Source organism: Erinaceus europaeus, chromosome 7, assembly GCF_950295315.1.
Source record: "Erinaceus europaeus chromosome 7, mEriEur2.1, whole genome shotgun sequence".
NCBI classification, from domain to species: domain Eukaryota; kingdom Metazoa; phylum Chordata; class Mammalia; order Eulipotyphla; family Erinaceidae; genus Erinaceus; species Erinaceus europaeus.
In genome coordinates, this window is record NC_080168.1 from 13,873,968 (window position 1) to 13,892,524 (window position 18,557).

The 18,557-nt window shown below is 54.7% G+C and overlaps 1 protein-coding gene across 4 annotated transcripts in view; it reads left to right on the forward strand.

Moving 5' to 3' along the window:
• DGKD (diacylglycerol kinase delta) overlaps positions 1-18,557 on the forward strand; it is a 75,290-nt gene that overhangs the window by 43,509 nt on the left and 13,224 nt on the right. For 3 of the 4 annotated variants that reach the window (XM_060193820.1, XM_060193821.1, XM_016186904.2), the window contains exons 4-10: positions 11,940-12,044; positions 12,241-12,373; positions 14,586-14,692; positions 14,846-14,971; positions 15,047-15,149; positions 15,416-15,578; positions 16,780-16,888. In XM_060193820.1, the coding sequence (XP_060049803.1) occupies positions 11,940-12,044; positions 12,241-12,373; positions 14,586-14,692; positions 14,846-14,971; positions 15,047-15,149; positions 15,416-15,578; positions 16,780-16,888 (846 nt within the window). Of the gene's footprint in view, positions 1-2,198; positions 2,343-11,939; positions 12,045-12,240; positions 12,374-14,585; positions 14,693-14,845; positions 14,972-15,046; positions 15,150-15,415; positions 15,579-16,779; positions 16,889-18,557 lie in introns of those variants that run through there. The other variant, XM_060193822.1, reaches the window with a different exon arrangement.

Here is an 18,557-nt window from a genome sequence, read left to right on the forward strand (position 1 = left end):
TGGGCGGCATCAGCCCCTGTGCATCCTGAGCCTCTGCGGCCCAAAGTCATCTGCTGGCCATGGCAGGGCCCCCTCACCTCCACTGCTTCTTCTTTCTCCAGTTGAACAGAGCAGCTCCCCTTGGGGAGACAGAGTTGGGGTAGTCCCATCCTGTCTGTCTGAAGGGCCATGAGCTTGGATGCACGTGATGTTCACTTTATCCTGCCCCTGCAGAGCAGCTGGGACACCTTCCTTCGCACAAGGACCCGCCATAGCTGATCGTGAGCTGATCATTGGAACCTCGTGATCTGCTTTGTGCAGCAGCACAGGGGACTTGATTGGTGCGCGCTGTTTGCCGTGTCCACAGCTCTGCCAGCCACACGCCCAGTGGGAAGGGGGTTAACACCTATTAATGATTTTTAACACCCACTTTGGCTTGCAAAAGCTTCCTGTGTTGGATGATAAGCACGGCATGAGCACTCTTGCCATTTGAGAAAGGACACCACGCTGTGCTTTAAAGACTGTTCTAGTGTCCTGAAATGTTCAGCGTTAAACACACTTAGCCTGAGTACTGATGCAGCAGTGGGGCAGGTTTGCATGTGTGAGGCTCTAAGCTCATCTCTGGTGCCATATGTGACAGAGTGATGCTTAGCCATTTATTTATTTAGTACCAGAGCACCACTTAGCTCTGCTGCCCAGCTCTCCCCGGCCCTGCTCCCTGGCTTATGTTACTTCTGCTATTGGAGAAGTGCCCACAGGGCAGTGCCTCAGCACCCATGACACTTGACCCCCTGGGTGTCACCTGGATGCTGACACCCCTGCCTTCTGGGACACTGCTCTCTGAAGCATTCCCATGTGGAATGCTTTTCAAAGCGCAGTGAAGCTCTGTGGAAAAGCAGGATAGTGTCTAGCCCAGACTTCCAGTTAGGTGTCAGCTTTAGGGAAAGCTTACATTAGTGGCTTCCTTTTGCTTTCTGTGCGGCTCAGTGGGTAGAACATAAGCTTTGCAAGCCTGCAGCCCCACACTCGATCCATAGCACCACATACGTATGACACAGTCTGGTATCTCTCATAAAACACGTATGAATATCTTTGTTTCCCCACCCCTCTTTTTATTTTTATTTGATAGGATAGATAGAAATTGAGAGGGGCTGGGGAGAGAGAGAGGGAGGGAGAGAGAGAGATAGCTGCAGCCCTGCTTTACTGCGCCACATGAAGCTTCCTCTCTGCAGGTGGGGAGTGGGGCCTCTAGCCCAGGTCCTCACACAGGCTATGTGCACAGCTGGTGTGCCACCACCTGGCCCCCATGAGTCAATATTATTTTAAAATTAAAAAAAATTATCTCCTTTTGTTGTCTTTGTTGTAGTTATTATTGTTGTAGTTATTATTGTTGTAGTTATTATTGTTGTAGATGTCGTTGTTGGATAGGACAGAGAGAAATGGAGAGAGGAGGGGAAGATGGGGAGAGAAAGATAAGACGCCTGCAGACCTGCTTCACCGTCTGTGAAGCGACTCCCCTGCAGGTGGGGAGCCGGGGGCTTGAACTGGGACTCTTCTGCTGGCCCTTGCGCTTTGTGCCACGTGCGCTTAACTCCTTGCGCTACCGTCCGACTCCTGAGTCAGTCTTTAAAGAGATCTATTCACTGTCATCTGACAGGTGACCTGTACTTTTAACTCTTGACTAGGTTAGTATTGCTCCTGGCCTGGGTGAACTGTCTTGGTGCCCAGGATGGGTGGTAGGTGACTTTGCTCTGACTGTGTGGTGATGGGGACCCCCTCCAAGACCCCTCAGCTGCCTTGAGGCTGAGGTGCATGGCAGCCTAGGGGAGGAGAGGGGAGGGAAAAGGAGGGAAAAGGAAAGGAAAAGGAAAGGAGAGGAGAGGTCCTGGCAGCTCCCACACTTGGCTTCAGGCAGCTTTGTTGGCTCGGAGATCAAGCACAGGGTCAGCTGGAGCTCCCTGGTCGGTGTTGTCTATTTTTGTGTTTTGTGAGACTCCCTGAGGAAGTTGCTGTCTACGCACATCCCAGCTGTTGTGAATGGCCTGCGTCTGGGGGCGTCCAGGTAGAGCTTGTGTGCTGGACAGCCTGGGAACAGCAGGATGTGAGTAACAGGAAGTGACAGGGAGGACGGAGCCAGCTGCTTTTTCTGGGCCACCCTCCCCAGCCCCGCAGGCCGGGAGCTATATTTACCAGAGCACTTCCAGGCCTCTATCCTGCCTGCTGGTGCCCGCCTCCTCTTCTGGGGCCCAGTTGCTACCCCGAGTCTCCGTGGTCTCCTCTGGACTGGGGTTCTTGTCCATGGAGTCAGGGCCACGCTGCTTTGCCACGAGCCTGGAAGATGTCCTGAAGAAGGTGCCTGGCAGGTGGGAGCCCAGGGACAGTGGGTGTTAGTGCTAGAGGAGGCAAAACTAAGGGGCAAGAAGGAAATCGGGGTGGGGGGGACTCGGACATCTTGTAAATTGTCTAGAGGGGTGATTCTTAAAAAAAAGAGAGAGAAAGAGAGATTTATTTACCTGTTTAGAACCAGACTACCACCCTGTCAGATGTGGTGCTGTGGATCTACCTGGGACCTCAGGGGCGGAAGACGGGTTTTAAAGCCCTGGGGTTGCGGCTGTGACTTCACCCAGAGACTGAAAGCAGTTTGGTTCTCACCAGACCAGTCACAAAGCCTGCAGTTTGGAGAAGTTCCCTTGCTACGAAGTCTGAGTGTAGCCTGAGAAATTTCACTCCAGGTCCTCCTCACTAGCCCACGGAGCCTGGACACAGCCACTGCAGCCTCGGGTGACTCTCTTCCAGTGGTGTCAGGATGGCCTCCAGATGGCTCAGCATCCCTCTGTCACCATGCCCCTCACCAGCTAGGTGCTGCCCGGTTACCTCCTGTGCCAGCAGGTGGGCCAAGGGGGTGCCTGCAGGACAGCAGGGGCTCTGGCTGCTGATTTGAGTGAGCCAGCTCACCCCTCCCCCCAGACCCCACCCGGCAGGTGGGCATAGTCTTCCCTCCCTCTCATCCTCTCTCTCCCCCTCCTTCCCTTTCTCTTTGAGTTAATTTGTTATTGAAATAACATGTCACACCTTAGATTTAAAGTCAGTGGTGGAATAATGCCGGGATTCTCTCTCCCTTCTCTCTCTCTCTCTTCCTTTCTTTCCAAACGGGGTCACGGTGGAGCCTGCTCTGTGCAATCAAGCATGTACAAATGCCACAGTCCCCTGGCACCACTATTAGACCCCCCCAAAAAACAACAACAACAACAGCAACAACAAAACAAAGCTCCAGCATGTAGCTGTGATGCTTTCACACAGGCAGTGTTAATAGGGTCAGCTCACACCTGTAGCATGCCACCAGGCCGTCACTTCTGGGGAGGGTACTTTCAAGTAGAGGCTTCAGTATTGGGGTCCATGATCATTTTGCCCCATGTCCTGTCTCCGGGGCTGACTTATCTGTGGGTTTTTTCCCATAAGCAGATCCCCCTCCTGCCCCAAGCTCCAGCCCCCAGAAACCACCTTGCCACCCTGTTCCTGTGAGCTTGCTTTTGTGGATCCCACGTGTAAGTGAAAGTACGCTCCCTTTTCCCTTCTCCCTTCTCCCTCTCCTTCTCCTTCTCCTCCTTCTCCCATCTCCCTTCCCTCTTCCTTCCGCTCGCTCACTGAGCAGGATGTCCTTACTGGTGGCCAGGTAATACCCCACTGTGTATGGATGTACCCCATCTTCTCCAGTGACAGACCCTTGGCTTGTTTCCATCCTTGGCTCTTGCACTTGGCTTGTAGTGAGCATGGCAGTTCAGGGGCCGCTGAGGGACCCTGCTTCCCTGGGAGTGGGCTTGCTGCATCGTGAGGTGGTGCTTTTGCGTCCACATACAGTCTGCACACCCATCTGCAGTGTGCCAGGGGTCTTCCCGGCAGCTCTCACTCCATGCCTTCTTGATGGTGCCATTCCCAGGGGCTGGCTGGCTGTACCAGGCACCTTCCAACATGTCTCTTGGCCATCTCTGTGTTCTCTCTGAAAAAAAAAAAGGCAGGTCCACTCCTCTGTCCACTTTATAATTTTTTATAAAAAAAGATTTATTAGCAAAAATCAGAGCATCACTGTGTCATATGAAGTGCTGGGGATTGAACTTGAAACCTTGTGCTTGTTGTTTTTTTAAAAATGTTTTAAAAAATACTTCCTTTTTGTTGTCCTTGTTGGTTTTTATTGTTGTAGTTATTATTATTGATGTTGTCGTTGGATAGGACAGAGAGAAATAGAGAGAGGAGGGGAAGACAGAGAGGAGAAAGAGACAGATAGACACCTGCAGACCTGCTTCACCGCCTGTGAAGTGACTTCCCTGCAGGTGGGGAGCCGGGGGCTCGAGCCAGGATCCTTATGCCGGTTGTTGTGCTTTGTGCCACCTGCACTTAACCCACTGCACTACTGCCCGACTCCTGAAACCTTGTGCTTATAACCCTGTGCTTCACCACTGTACTATTGTAGTGTGTGTGTGTGTGTGTGTGTGTGTGTGTGTGTGTATTCACCAGGGTTTCACTGCTCCAGCCTGACCTTCTCTGACAGAGAGAGAAACTGGGGAGCGGCCATAGCACTGAAGCCTCCTCCAGTGTGGTGGTGGGTTCTGCCTACTTTTCAGTCAGGTTGCTTTTGTGTGTGTGTCATACACAAGTTCGTCATACATTTTTTTCAGCCCTCATTTGGTGTTTGGGTTGGCACATTGTTTTTCTTCTATGTGATGTGTTGCCAACCTCCTTCTTTTTTCCCTTCCTTCCTTTTTTCCTTCCTTTTTTCCTTCCTTTTTTCCTTCCTTTTTTCCTTCCTTTTTCCCTTCCTTCCTTCCTTCCTTCCTTCCTTCCTTCCTTCCTTCCTTCCTTCCTTCCTCCTGCGGCACTGCTTAGTTCTGGTTTATGGCGATGTGGGGGATTGAACTGAGACCTCAGTGCCTCAGACATAAGAGTCTCTTTGCAGGACCATTATGCCGTCTCCCCGCCTACCATTTCATTTTCTGCCAGTTTCTTTTGCTGAACAACGTTCTAGTTGGATATAGTCCCACTTCCAGATTTTTGTATTTGCTGCGTGTGCTTTTGGTGGCAAAACCAAAATCACTGCCAAGACCAATGTCAATCTCACTTTGCCGTAAATCAACCAGAACTGTTGATCCTTTCTTTGGGGTAAAGGCAAGAGTTATTACAACTGCCCGCACGGCGCTGTGACCCCATTTCTGCAGCACTCCTGGCTCTTCCCCACCTCTGCCCCTGCAGCCACCCTGCCAGCCAAGCTCCTTCAGTCTTTTCCAGGGAGCCCCACCTTGACCTCGCTCTTCCCATAGTACTTAGCCAGCAGCCGCTCCTTCGCACTGTGCCACTGACTTCTTCATTAGAGTGTTTCCCTTCTGTCTGCGTTCCAGCATGAGCTCTGGGAGCAGGGATCCTGTCTGTCCAAATGAAGGAATATCTGAATTTATGTCTGAGAAGGCAGCAGCTGGAGCCTGCAAGGGTGTATGTGGACGGTCACTGAGAATAACCGGCTGGGCATATGCATAGAACCCCAGGGCCCTGCTCGGAGTTGGTGGGAGTTGAGGGGAGCAGCTTGTCCTAGTTGCTACTGAAGGAAGGGGCTGGGGGTGGGATACCCAGGAAGATGGGTCTGTGCTTTTGACGCTGACTGCTGGCCGTTTCTGCAGCACAGAGAGGTGTGGGGAACGCATCACACCCTTTAAAGAGCTGTATTCTGCCTCGTGTGGGTGTGAGGATCAATCAGGCCACGTGTTCCCCCCTTGACACCGTGACACCCTGACAGACTGGCTGACCCTGGCCAATAACCTGTGCTCGGGTGGCCCCGGTGGCTTCTTTGATAATGTGTACCAAAGGCGTGTTCACGCTGCTTTCCAGGCGAGTCCAGAGTTTCGTGAGACTGTGTATTCAGCAAGATAAGATCAGCTTGCGGCGGTGCCCAGGCGTATGCCCTTGTCCCTGTGAAAGTCGGCATCATGTGGAGAGACTCCCAGCTTCCCCAGGCTCCAGCCTGCAGGTGTTAGAAGCCATTGCAGATCATGGTTCCGCATAGCTAATTAAGCCTTTCATTTCGAGTTCATTGCCAATTCACACGGCTGGAAATAACAGTCAGGCTTTGTGCCTCCCTAGTGTCCTCCATTCAGATGTCGCATAGCACCCACAGCCAGATGTGACGTGGCTCAGTCAATGTCTAGAACACTCCCACTACACAGGGCAGGTGACTGGGGCCCTCTGTAGCTTCCTCTAGCTCTCCTGAGCCACTGTGAACATGACTCTCTTCTCCCTTTCTCAACCTTGTCGATGCAGGAGTGACCTAGACCTCAGAGGTCCCTCAGCAGGGAGAGCACCTGTTTTCTTCATGCGTGGCCCTGGGTTCAAGCCCTGGTACCACACGAGAGCACCATGGGCAGCACCAAGGGAGCTTCATGGAGAGTGGAGCAGTGCTGTGGCATCTTTTCTCTAAAAATACAGCATAAAAACTGGGCTGGGGAGGTGGCTCGGTGGTCTCATGTGTGCACGCAGCCCTGGATTTGACGTCTGATGGCACCCTCTTAAAGAAGGATCTGGAGAGAGCTTGCTTGCTGGCGTGCCTGCATCTCCATGTCTTTGCTACCCGGGCTTGAGTTCCTCGACTCCACCTGGGAGGTGCTATGTCAGTAGGGAAAGTGACTCTTTCTTTGAATGAGAGTGGCCCAGGGTGGTGCAATTTTGTGTGTGTGTGTGTGTGTGTGTGTGTGTCTGTCTGTCTGTCTGTCTGTCTGTCTGTTAGGGACTGGTGCAGTGTGTCAGCTTTGGACCGTGTTTCATTTAGCTCAGTGCCTTGAGGTCCCCCCTGGCCTGTCTGGTGGTGCTTTCTGTCTGAGCCAGGGAGTGAGGCACTCAGGGTCAACTTGCCGAATCATCAAGGGCTGAAGGGTGTTGGGTGGGTCTCAGTTCCGGGTGAGCAGGAGTCAAGTGGCTCTGAACTCCCGGAGGGCAGGCTTGGTGTGAATGCACACCCGCATCCTTGGAGCAGGCGCCCTCGAGCGCAGTTGCTGGCTTGTGTGGCGGCTGCGCATTTTGCTTTTTCACTTTTTGCCAAGTGGGTGTGCGTGTCACATTCCTGCCAGGAAGACGGCCAGCCTCCTCCCGGCCTTGCCAGCCTTTGGCGGTGCTGTCACTATTTGCCTGTCTTCCAGTGGGTGGACCGTAATAGCACGCTGCGGTTTTGATCAGCCTTTCCTTTGTGTCGTGAGGTGTGTTGGCGGGGTGGGTTCTCTCAGAGCGGCCTTCTCTGCGGCTCTCCCGTGCTGTTCCTATGGTGTTAGCAGCTGTGCCTCCTCTGCTGTTTCGGTCTTGCCAGCTGTCCCCTTCCTGGTGCCCTGGTGGGTGAGAGCAGGCTTTGAGGCGTGTCTGCAGACACTGGTGTTTCTGGCAGCCGGCTTCTTCAGTCCAAGTTTGAGGGTAGCGTCTCAAAGGCAGGCCTAGACCCCAGGGCGCCTGCCCCTTGCCCTCTTCTCTCCCTGTCCCCGGCTTTCCGGATATGTTTCTGTATGTCCGACTGCTGGGGGTTAGGAACACCTGCTGGTATTTGCTGGTGCTGTGAGCTTGCGTGACTGAGCAGTACTACCCGCCCAGCCCAGGGCCAGCCGAGGCTCAGGGCCAGAGCATGGGAGCTGCTGTGCAGTTTGCCTGAAGTCCCAGCATGACATCTGCAGCAACTCTGACTCTTAAGGTCTCATTAGCAGCCTGGAGCTACAGCCAAAGCCGTGGCTAGAAATGCTGGTAACATTGCCCAGCCTTGTTCCTATCCCTGTTCCCAGGGCACTGTGTCTTCACTATCTTTTTTTTTTTTTTTCTTCATTATCTTTATTTGATAGATACAGTCAGCAATTGAGAGGGATAGGGGAGATTGAGAGGGAGAGAGGCAGACACCTGCAGCCCTGCTTTCCCCCTACAGGTGTGGACTGGGGGCTTGAACCCGGGTCCTTGAACATTGTAACATGTGCACTCAACCAGGTGCACCACTAGCATTGTAGCCAATGTGTTACCTCCTACGGCCGCAGCACTGCTAAGAACTCTTGGGACACTTGGCTGGGGCAGGAAGGGCAGAGGGCAGAGGCCTCAGGAGAGAGGGTCCTGTAGTCCCTGGCCTGTCGCTGCTGGTTCTGCCCTGCCCTGGGCTCACCATTCCAGCATGGCTTATGGGGCAGGAAGTCACTGCTGGGGGGGCGGGGGCAGCGGCCGTAGGACTTGGGGCTAGTCACCCACTGGCCCACCTGGTGCTTTCTCAAGTGACTGCTGTGTCAGTTGATCAGCTGACACCCTCTTGGGCTGCCCTGCATGTGAGGTGGGGGCCCACCCGGGTTCTCCTCCATTTGCACACCTCCACTGGAGGCGGGTATGAGGCTCCTGAGAACTGAGAAGCGTGCCAGCATCTCTCATAAAGATCGCTATAGTGTAGCTCATAGTGTCGGAACCTCTTATGCTCATTCTCCCCCAGCTTTGGAAGGTAATTGTAAGACCCCCTCTCCCCCCTCCTGCAGTGGTGGGTGGGTAGGGAGCTCATCTGCTCCATTCAGACAGACAGTGAGAGTCCCCACAGCACAGGAGCTTCCTCGTTGCTATAGCAACCCGAGCATTGGGCATTGTAAGGCAGATGCCCTACCCATGAGCTCTCTCTGCTCCTAGATGCTTCTTCTTTTTAAATATTTATTTATTCATTTCCTTTTGTTGCCCTTGTTGTTTTGTTGTTGTAGTTATTGATGTCATTGTTTTTGGATAGGACAGAGAGAAATGGAGAGAGGAGGGGAAGACGGGGGAGAGAAAGACACCTGCAGACCTGCTTCACCGCCTGTGAAGCAACTCCCCTGCAGGTGAGGAGCTGGGGGCTCGAACCGGGATCCTTATGTTGGTCCTTGTGCTTTGTGCCACGTGCGCTTAGCCCGCTGTGTACTGCCCAACTCCCTCCTAAATGCTTCTTTCTTATATATGATGTATTTATTAGCAAGAGAGAGTGTGTGTGTGTCATAGCATCACTTTGGCACATGCAGTGCTGGGGATCAAACCCAGGACCTCGTGCTTTTGTAAGTCTGGCACTTGAGACCGAACCATCCTCTAGGATGCATTAAGATACATATTTATGAAGGGGTGGGCGGAGAGGTCAGAGAATCTTCCATTCAGGTCTGCCTGAGAGAGAGGTCAGAGAATCTGCCATTCATGTCTGCCTGAGAGAGAGAGAGGTCAGAGAATCTGCCATTCAGGTCTGCCTGAGGTCTCCAGCATGCGGTTTAGTGTTTTAATATATTGGACTCACTGTTAGTGGTAGCAGGGGGCTGCGAGAGAGGAGAGGCTGGCTGCTTTTCAGGTGACACCTCTTCTGTGACAAGTCTCTTAGTCTGAGAGCTGGGCCCTTGGCCTCAGGACAGTCTCAGAAAGATGCCATCCCCATGGAAAAGCCATCTTTAGTGACTTCAGTTCACTAGGTCCCCGGGGTTAGAAGCTAGAGCTTGGAGTATCCCTGGGAGCTGTTGTTCGCAGCATGGGGGAGGGACACTGGCCGTGTGGGATCTGATGGCAGCACCCACAGCCTTGAGCAGCTGAGCAGGTGCAGGATGAGGGCGGGGGCGGGGGTGGAGGCAGGACAGCTGCTTCCGACTGGTAGAAGATCAGGCCTGGCCCAGTCCCACGGTGCTGCTGCTGTTCTGTGACCTCCCTGCTCCTCCTTTGGCGTGTGAGTGTGCATGTGTCCCATCCCCGCCCCCAGCGTGGCTGAGTTTGGAAATTCCTGGGATTTCATCATCCCGTTCAGCTAGAATGAGAGGTGATGGTCTCATTGCTCTTCTACCCTGTCACCTAACTGCACAGCCAAGCCTGCCATCTTCCTGTCATCGCACGCCATGGGGATAGAGAGGCTCACAGACCCAGCTCAGCCTGGAGTGGGCTTGCTGGTTTTCTAGACAGACAATTCCAGATGTGATGCTCAGGCCTGGACTCCAGGCTACCACTCACTTGAGCCTTCCTCTTTCTGTACCAGCGGGCACAGTGCCAGCTTAGCCTGCCTCTCTGCTCAGGAGGAAATGTGTGTGACCCAGTTCCCTTACCCACTCTGTGAGGGAGCTTTGCAGGCCAGCTACAGAAATCACCAGCCAGATGATCTATAAAACAGCTTTAAAATTTCCAAGCCAGAGTCTTCTAAGCACTGAAACTGGCTGTTCCTAACCAGGGTCTCCCTCATGGAAACCACAGCTGTGTGGTGGGCACGTATCCAGAAGCTGATCACAGGCTCAATGCCAAGTCCGCAGGCCGGGGACTATGTCTGTGCTCCGACTTTCAGAGGGAGAGACTGTGATTCCAGGCTCGTGTTCAAGAACAGAAGGGGAGGCCTTAACTTTTGAAAATATTTATTTCATGAGAGTGAGAGAGAAAGGAACAGAGAATCCGAGACCAGAGCGCCCCTCAGCTCTGAAGTGTGCTGTGCTGGGGATTGAACTCACAGCTTCACTCCTGCAAACCCTACTTTCTCCCTCTGAGCTGCCTTGGGGGGGGAGCGGATGTAGAGGGCAGAAGGTGAGCTAGCTTTCCAGCCAGGTGCTGACTCATAGGTGGGACTGGGGACCCATGTGGGTATTTTGCACTATCAGAAAGCAAAATGAAGCGGAAGTGTGTACAGTAAGACCGCCAGACAGTTTTTGTGTTTGTTTTTGCCTGTGCATGTATGAGTCCACTGCTCTGGGCGGACAGTTCCTTCTTCAGGTAGAGACAGTGAGGAGGGAGCTGGAGGGAGCTGGAGAGGCCACAGAGCTCCCCCGCTTGAGCCTGGTGCAGGGCTCCGGCTCAGTCCTCGGGTGTTACCTGCTGAACTCGCTCCCGGCCCCATGAAAGTGTCTTATACACATTGTCAAACTTTTCTCTAGAAAGTTTGCTCCATTTATATTCTGTCAGTACTAGGGAGGATTCCCAGATACCTGTGCCAACACGGGAGCACCACCACCATCTGTCTGTCTCTCTGAAATATTCATCTGCTTAAACAGAGAACCATGTTTGCACGTGGTCGCAGGGATTGGACTCATACTCTTAGCGCCAATACTTTGTCCACTGTGCATGGACAGACTGTCTCCTTTTTCTTTCCTCCACGCTGCAGCGACTAAGTACCTTTTGACTTCCTAGGGCTTTCTGTTTCTTCAGTGAAAGGCTGGTCCACAGCCGTGTTCGCTCTACTTTGTTTTCCTGTCGACTTGTGACAGCTCCTCGCACGCTGTGGCTTTAGCCCCCACTGGCCAGCAGGCATAGGCTGACTCCCAGTAGGTCACTCAGGCACCATGTAGTTGTGTGATCCAAAGGGCTTATTGTTTATTAACTGTGGTGTCTTTTCTCCCCACAAGCCATTCTATTGGGGCAAATAATGGTTTTCAGGACAGTTGTCTGTACTTGAGTTTGGTGTCTGCATATCACTCCCAGCACCCCAGGTCTCTTCACCATGGCGTCCTGGCTTCCTGTCATCCCCGTAGTCCAGAGTCCTTTCCTTTGCTGCAGTGCTCTTCAGTTGCTTGCAGCTTCAGAGAGTTATAATGTGATCCATTTGAAATGCCCACTTTATTCCCAGGACAGTTCAGACTAGACTCTGTCCTGACTCTTGAGTTCTGGATGTCAGTTTTTAAGCTCTCCAGAGCACTCACAATGGTGGTTTCTTCTCCCTTTAGAAACTCTTGATATGACTTCATGACCGTATCTAAAGAGCAGGCAGACGGCAAGTGCTGACTCGATCGATTGGGGTGGATCTATAAATGAAATCTGACTGTCTCTTTGCTTTGTGATGGTTCAGTCTTAGTGGACCATAACAGTTCCTCCCTGTCTTCTGTTCAGTTGAATACCTGAAGGAAGCTGTAGTTCCTCTTAAAAAATGGCTCCTCGAATACAAGTAGGTTTGGGGGCCGTTGCTGGCCTCCAGCAGCTGTGGTGAGTCTGTCTCCGGCCTCTCCCAGGTCATCACTCCGTGCAGGAAGCTCATCCTGTGTGCCGACAACAGAAAGGAGATGGAGGATTGGATGGCGGCGCTGAAGACCGTGCAGAACAGGGAACACTTTGAGGTGGGGAGAGGAAACTGCGCCTTCGCGCCTTCTTGTTGCCCCCAGCCTGTGGCCCTTCCTTTGCTGTGCTGACGGCCCAGCAGTGGCCTGCTGCCCCTCCTCACTTGGCCGTGTTACTGGGTCTTGTTCATGTCCCCACATTTGCATGTGTTGGGGGGTCTCCTCTCTTCATCGTCTCTCTCTCTCTTGTCCACAGCCCACCCAGTACAGCATGGACCACTTCTCAGGGATGCACAACTGGTACGCCTGCTCCCATGCCAGGCCCACCTACTGCAATGTGTGTCGTGAGGCCCTGTCAGGAGTCACATCCCACGGGCTGTCCTGTGAAGGTACGGGGCGGGGGGGCAGGGGCGGCTCTGCTGAGGAGGGCAGCCCCAGTGGGGGCTGGATGGAGCCTGTCAGCCAGTCAGCTGAGTCAGGCGGTTTCTGTGACTCTTCTCTTCCTCAGCTCACCTGTGGAGAGGGATCTGACAAATCCTTCTCTGCGGTAAAGGAACAGTATTGACAGCAAGATAGAGTTCAGACCATATTGCACTGCATTGGGTTCAAGCCCCAGCACCACAGAGAAACTGCGGGGGCGGGGGGGGGGGGCAAGCAGAAGCAGCGGGTTAAGCACACAGGGCATGAAGCGCAAGGACTGGCATAAGGATCCCGGTTTGAGACCCCGGCTCCCCACCTGCACAGGAGTCACTTCCCAGGAGGTGAAGCAGGTCTGCAGGTGTTTGTCTTTCTTTCCCCCTCTCTGTCTTGCCCTCCTCTCTCCATTTCTCTCTGTCCTATCCAGCAACAGCAATAACAGTACCAATAACAACAACAAAGGCAACAAAAACGGGAAAAACGGCCTCCAGGAGCAGTGGATTCATAGTGCAGGCATCAAGCTCCAACGATAACCCTGGGGGCAAAAGAAAAAAAAAAGGAGAAACTTAGAGGAAGAAACCCATTGCTAGAGTGATGTCCTCTGGCAGGGGAATTAAACAGCATCCCCAGTGCCTGGAGAGCACTGCACCTACTGGGATGGGCCTCTGATCTCTCTCCCTCTCATAAACATAATTCTTGAACAGTATAAGTGACAAAGTGGACAAGGTGCTGGACCTTCAGGTACAAGGTCTTGTTCAGTCCTGGCATCATGTACCAGAGTGTTCTCTGGCTCCCTCCCTCCCCCATACAACTTGAAGTGCACGTGCCCTGCAGAGCCGAGGGCAGGGCTGTGGTGCTTGTGCCTGCCTCTGTGTGGACCCTGCAGGGCCAGAAGCGGGTTCTGCATTTTCATTTGCTTCATGCTTTATGTATCATCACCGGGAAATGAACTGAGGAACTGTGTAAACCCGACACCACCCCTCCAGGCCCAGCTTACGTTTGTTTTTATATTTATATCACCCCCAGGGGTAGCACTGGGACTCAGTGCCTGCATGGTGAATCTGCCGCTCCTGGCTGCTTGCCCTTTAACTCCCTCTCCCCCCCCCCCTTTCTCTTAATTTCTTTTTCTTCCTTCCTTTTTTCTTTCCTCCCTCCCTCCCTCCCTCCTCCCCTCCCTTCCTTCCTTCACAGAAAAATTGAAAGGAAAGTGGGAGGGAGTCGGGGTGGTAGCGCAGTGGGTTAAGCGCACATGGCGCAAAGTGCAAGGACTGGCGTAAGGATCCTGGTTTCAGCCCCCAGCTCCCCACCTGCAGGTGAAGCAGGTCTGCAGGTGTCTGTCTTTCTCTCTCCCTCTGTCTTCCCCTCCTCTCTCTATTTCCCTCTGTCCTATCCAACAATGACAACAACAACAACAACAACAACAAACCAAGGGCAACAAAAAGGAAATAAATAAATATTAAAAAAAAAAAAAAGAAAGAAGGGAAGGAAGGGGAGGAGAAAAAGAGAAAGCAGCACTGCTCCACTGCTTGTGAGTCTTCACACCCTCCTCCGGCTTCTGCCCCTGCCCTTGGCGGAGACTGGGGGCTTGAGTCCGGGTCCTCATACTTGGGAACATGCGCTCGTCTGGGTGGGTGCACCACTGCCCACCCCACTCCCTCCCCCCCCCCCTTTTTTTTTTTTAAATCTCTGTATGCTTCAGAGGATAGGCAGCACAACACCACTCTACCAGTGGGGGACTTCCCTTGTGGTGCTGGGGCTTGAACCCAAGGCCGTGCAGTATAGTCTGCATTCTATCCACTGGGCCGTCTCCCAGCCTACTCTAGGTTTAAAAGGAAAACTCTTTAAAAGGTTTATTCCAAATGAGGCAAAGAGAGAAGGCGGGGCATCACTCTGGTAGGTGGCACTGCGACCGGAGTGGGAACCTCCAGCGTTAAGCCCAGGGCTTTACCACTGAACTCTCTCCCCAGCCATCACTCCTTTTGCTGGTCAGGAGGACCCAGAGGAGCCGAAGCTGAGATAGCAGGGCAGCCAGGCACCGCCCGTGGCCCAGACAGCCACCCCCCCCCCCCATCATTCTGGCCTTCGGTGCTTGGTCTGCCTGTGGGGTGTCTGTAGTCAGCCCCGAGGTGAGGTCAGGACATGGGGGCGGCCTGCTCACCGAGCCCTGGGCTCTGCTGTCCGCAGTGTGCAAGTTCAAGGCCCACAAGCGCTGTGCCGTGCGGGCCAACAACGACTGCAAGTGGACCACGCTGGCCTCCATCGGGAAGGACATCATCGAGGACGAGGACGGGGTATGCCTTGGCGTGCTTGTGCCAGACGCGGCCCCGGTCCCCTCTCCCTCCCCTGCCTTCTGCTGAGTCTCGGGGCCCCCTTCCCGCCTGTCTGCCTCGGGGCCAGGGTCCCCGCTGCCTCCGCCCCACCCGGCACCTCTGCCCGCTTTGCAGATCGCCATGCCTCACCAGTGGCTGGAGGGCAACCTGCCTGTGAGCGCCAAGTGCACCGTGTGCGACAAGACGTGTGGCAGCGTGCTGCGCCTGCAGGACTGGCGCTGCCTCTGGTGCAAGGCCATGGTGAGCGAGCACTCACTCGCAAGGCTGGCCCGGGCTCCACCGCCCTGCAGCCCCATGACACCTGCTCCATTTCAGGTGCACACAGCCTGCAAGGACTCCCTGTCGACCAAGTGCCCCCTGGGCCTGTGCAAAGTGTCCGTCATCCCCCCCACTGCCCTCAACAGCATCGATTCTGATGGTGGGTTCCCTGAGAGCCTCCTGCCCCCGTGCTGCTGCCCATGTGCGTCCACTGACTGGGGTGAGGGTGGGACTCAGGAGACCTGCTCTGCCGGGTGGAGAGCAGGAGAGACGGCTCTCTTGCTAAACAGGATGGGGCTCCTCTCCCTCTCTGGGCGCAGGGGGTGGCGGTGGGGAGATTTCCTGGTCTCTTGGCTGTGTTTGTGGTGAGCCCCTTGAGGTGACCCGTGGCCCTCAGGACTCTCCCCCCATCCCTGACCTGCCCAGGCTTCTGGAAGGCCTCCTGCCCCCCATCCTGCACGAGCCCACTGCTGGTCTTCGTCAATTCCAAGAGCGGGGACAACCAGGGCGTGAAGTTCCTCAGGAGATTTAAGCAGCTGCTGAACCCCGCCCAGGTCTTCGACCTCATGAACGGAGGGCCGCACCTGGGGTAGGAGCTCGCGGGCCTCTTTGTGGGAGTCTGGAACATCCCAGATGAGGCTTGTTTTAGAGAGATGCAGAACGTGTTCTGTTGGAGCAGGGCATTTCTTTTGAGACGCCCCCATCCCCCACGAAGCTCCTGAAGAGGTTCTCTGTCTCGGCCTCGGGTGCGAGCCCCAGCCATCACACACCCTAACTAGACAGGGCTTGTCCCCTGCCGGCACCTGGAAATAGCAGCCAATTGCTGGGACTTGCTCTAGGATGCATTTCCCCAGTGAGGCCCAAAGGGAGAGTGTCCCCTGGGGGTGGGGTGCGGGGACAGCTGTGCCTCTCAACAGGCTCTGGCGCCTAGGTTGGCTTCTGTAAACATGGAACCTGAGCCGACTCCTGCCCTAGTCCAGCCAGGGCAGCGAGGGGTGGTCAGGAGGTTGGTGCCGGCAGGCTGCTGGGCAGAGGGGTTGTGCGTGTGCATCCCAGGGCTGTGTGTGTGGCCTCTCCTTGCCCACGGGGGGCTGCTGCTGGGGTAGAGCTGCCCTGCCAGAGACTCGGACCAAAGGTGGGATGTGGTCCCCACTGACGTGCAGAAAGGGTCACCTCAGTGCAGCTGGCCGCAGCAGGGACCTCCGGCCCTTTCTGGGGGTAGATGGGCATCTCAGGGTACGACAGAGAGCTCTGGGGTGCCATCCGCATGGTGGAACTTAGGAATATTCAAATGAACTTTGGCAGGCGTGCTCCTCCCCTCCAATTTATAACAGGAGTAAGTGTAAGATGGTCCTACATGGAGACCCCCCCCCCCCGTCCAGTATAGAGGGGTTGTCTTAGTCCTTGCATCTGGGAAGCTGCCTTAATTTCATTCCCCTCACCCCCTCTCTCCTGACAACCCCAAAGGTTACCAGCTTACATCCCAAAGTTCACGTCATGCCTCGGGCTGCTGGGCAGGAGAAGGTGGGGTCCTGCCGGCACAGGGTTAGTTGGGCCGTAGGAGCGGGCCAGCAGTCCCTGGAGCGGGGTCATGTGAGGACTTGGGGGCCAGGCGGGGCTCAGCCTGTGGGATGCGAGTCTTACACTTGCTTTTTTAAGATTTAATTTATTTGATTAATGAGACAGACAACCTGAGTATCGCTCTAGCACATGTGGTGCCAAGGATGGAACTCAGTGCTCTAGCCACTGCACTGCCTCTGGACAGCTTCCTCCTCCTCTCTTTTCTGTAGCTTACGCCTATTTCAGAAATTTGACACGTTCCGGATTCTGGTTTGTGGTGGGGATGGCAGCGTAGGCTGGGTCCTCTCGGAGATCGACAGCCTCAACCTTCACAAGCAGGTAACCAGCACAGGGGTCCCAGCCTCGGGGGGCAGGGCCAGAGAACTATGCCATCCGGGGGTTCCTCGTCCTGAGAGCACCTTTAGTGGTGGGGCAACCCAGGCCTCAGGAAAGAGCCTCTGGTCTAGTTGTCAAGGGAACCAGATAGAGAACCCAGGGTTCACCTGGCTGGCTTTGTACTGGATGATGATACAGCCTGCCCAGGTGTCTTTGAGGGGGCAAGGGAGAGACAGACAGACAGACATATCCCAGGGTTCCTCACGTGCGAGCCATGCCGTCTGCCTCTGAGCTGCCCCTGGGCCCACTGCAAACCCACATTCTAATAAACTTGGCTTCATGTTGGCAAAGTCGCGTTCTAAGGATAAAGTTTCTCAGTTTGCTGTCTGTCTCTTGTGCTCCCCCCCCAGTCTTCACCCCGGCTTGGACTTGTTTGTCCGAGCTTTGGGTTCCTTTCCTCTCCCCACCCCAGGGTGGTCTTTGCTTGTGAGGTGACCTTTGAAGTCAGTACTTGGCCAAGGATGCTGGGTGGGAGCTCAGCTCTGCTCCTGCCCTGTGCTCAGGAGAGTGCCGCCCTCTAGTGGTGAGAGTCTAGAAATACACCTGGCCCACCTCCCCTGGGCTTCAGCACCACTTACAGGGCCATTCTCGGGCTTCAGCCCAGCACAGCAGCTGGCCTTCTGGCTTCGCTGCTGCCCCATCCTCTGGTCCCCCCACTTCAGGGACCCCACATTGTAGGGCTTCGCAGCTTCTCCTTAGCCTCCTGTTCCTCCTGGCCGAGTGTGTGCTGTGGGCTCAGTGTGCCTGGGTCCCTCCTCATGGCTCTTCGGATTCACAAGCTATCAGGTCCCATCTGTCCTGGAGCCCCCCTTCTAGCTGAGCCCCAGGACTGTCGCCCACTGTTGTCGCCGCCCCCCCCCCCCCCCCACACACGCTTATTCTGGGAGGGTTTCACCTTCCAGCCAGCCAGCTTGCTGCCCCCTTCTGGCCTGGTGTATTTCTTCAGGCTGAGTGTGCCTGGAGGCCCATGGCCTCTCCACAAAGTGCCTCTTGGGCTCCTGGGCTGCCAGTGTATCTGGAGCTGGCTAAGTCCTGAGCCAGCACCAGTGGGTATGACCCTTCCCCCAAGTTGGGGCCCAGGCAGTGCAGGGTCTCCTGTGGCAGAGGGACATGCAGGCTCAGCTGAGCCAGACTATGCACTTTGTGGGCCTATCTGCAGGGACTCTGAGCCCACTGACAGCGTCTGCAGGGGCCATGTGACACCTGGCACACGGCATCAACTAAAAGTTCTTGAGGAGGGGCCGGCCTGGGGGGCACACAGCTGTCCTTCCAGGCCCAGACATACAGAGGCGAGTCAAGCCTGTGGTCATATGCGTGAAAATGGGCAGGGGGAGGTGGGTTTTTTTTTGTTTATTTTTAAGAGATTTATTTATTACGTGAATTTTGTGCAAGACAGATCTAGGCATTGTTATTTAACTTGTGTTGTGAAAGGGACCAGACTGAACCCTGCTCCCGCATACATGATTCCAGGGGTCAGACTTGGGGCTTCAGCTTCAGCCTCCTTGGGCCCCTTGAGGAGGTTGTGGGCATGAGAGGGAGAGGGGAAGGGAGAGGGGAAGGGAGAGGGAGAGAGCGCGGGCAGTGTGAAGAGTGGCGCTCAGGAAGCAGCAGC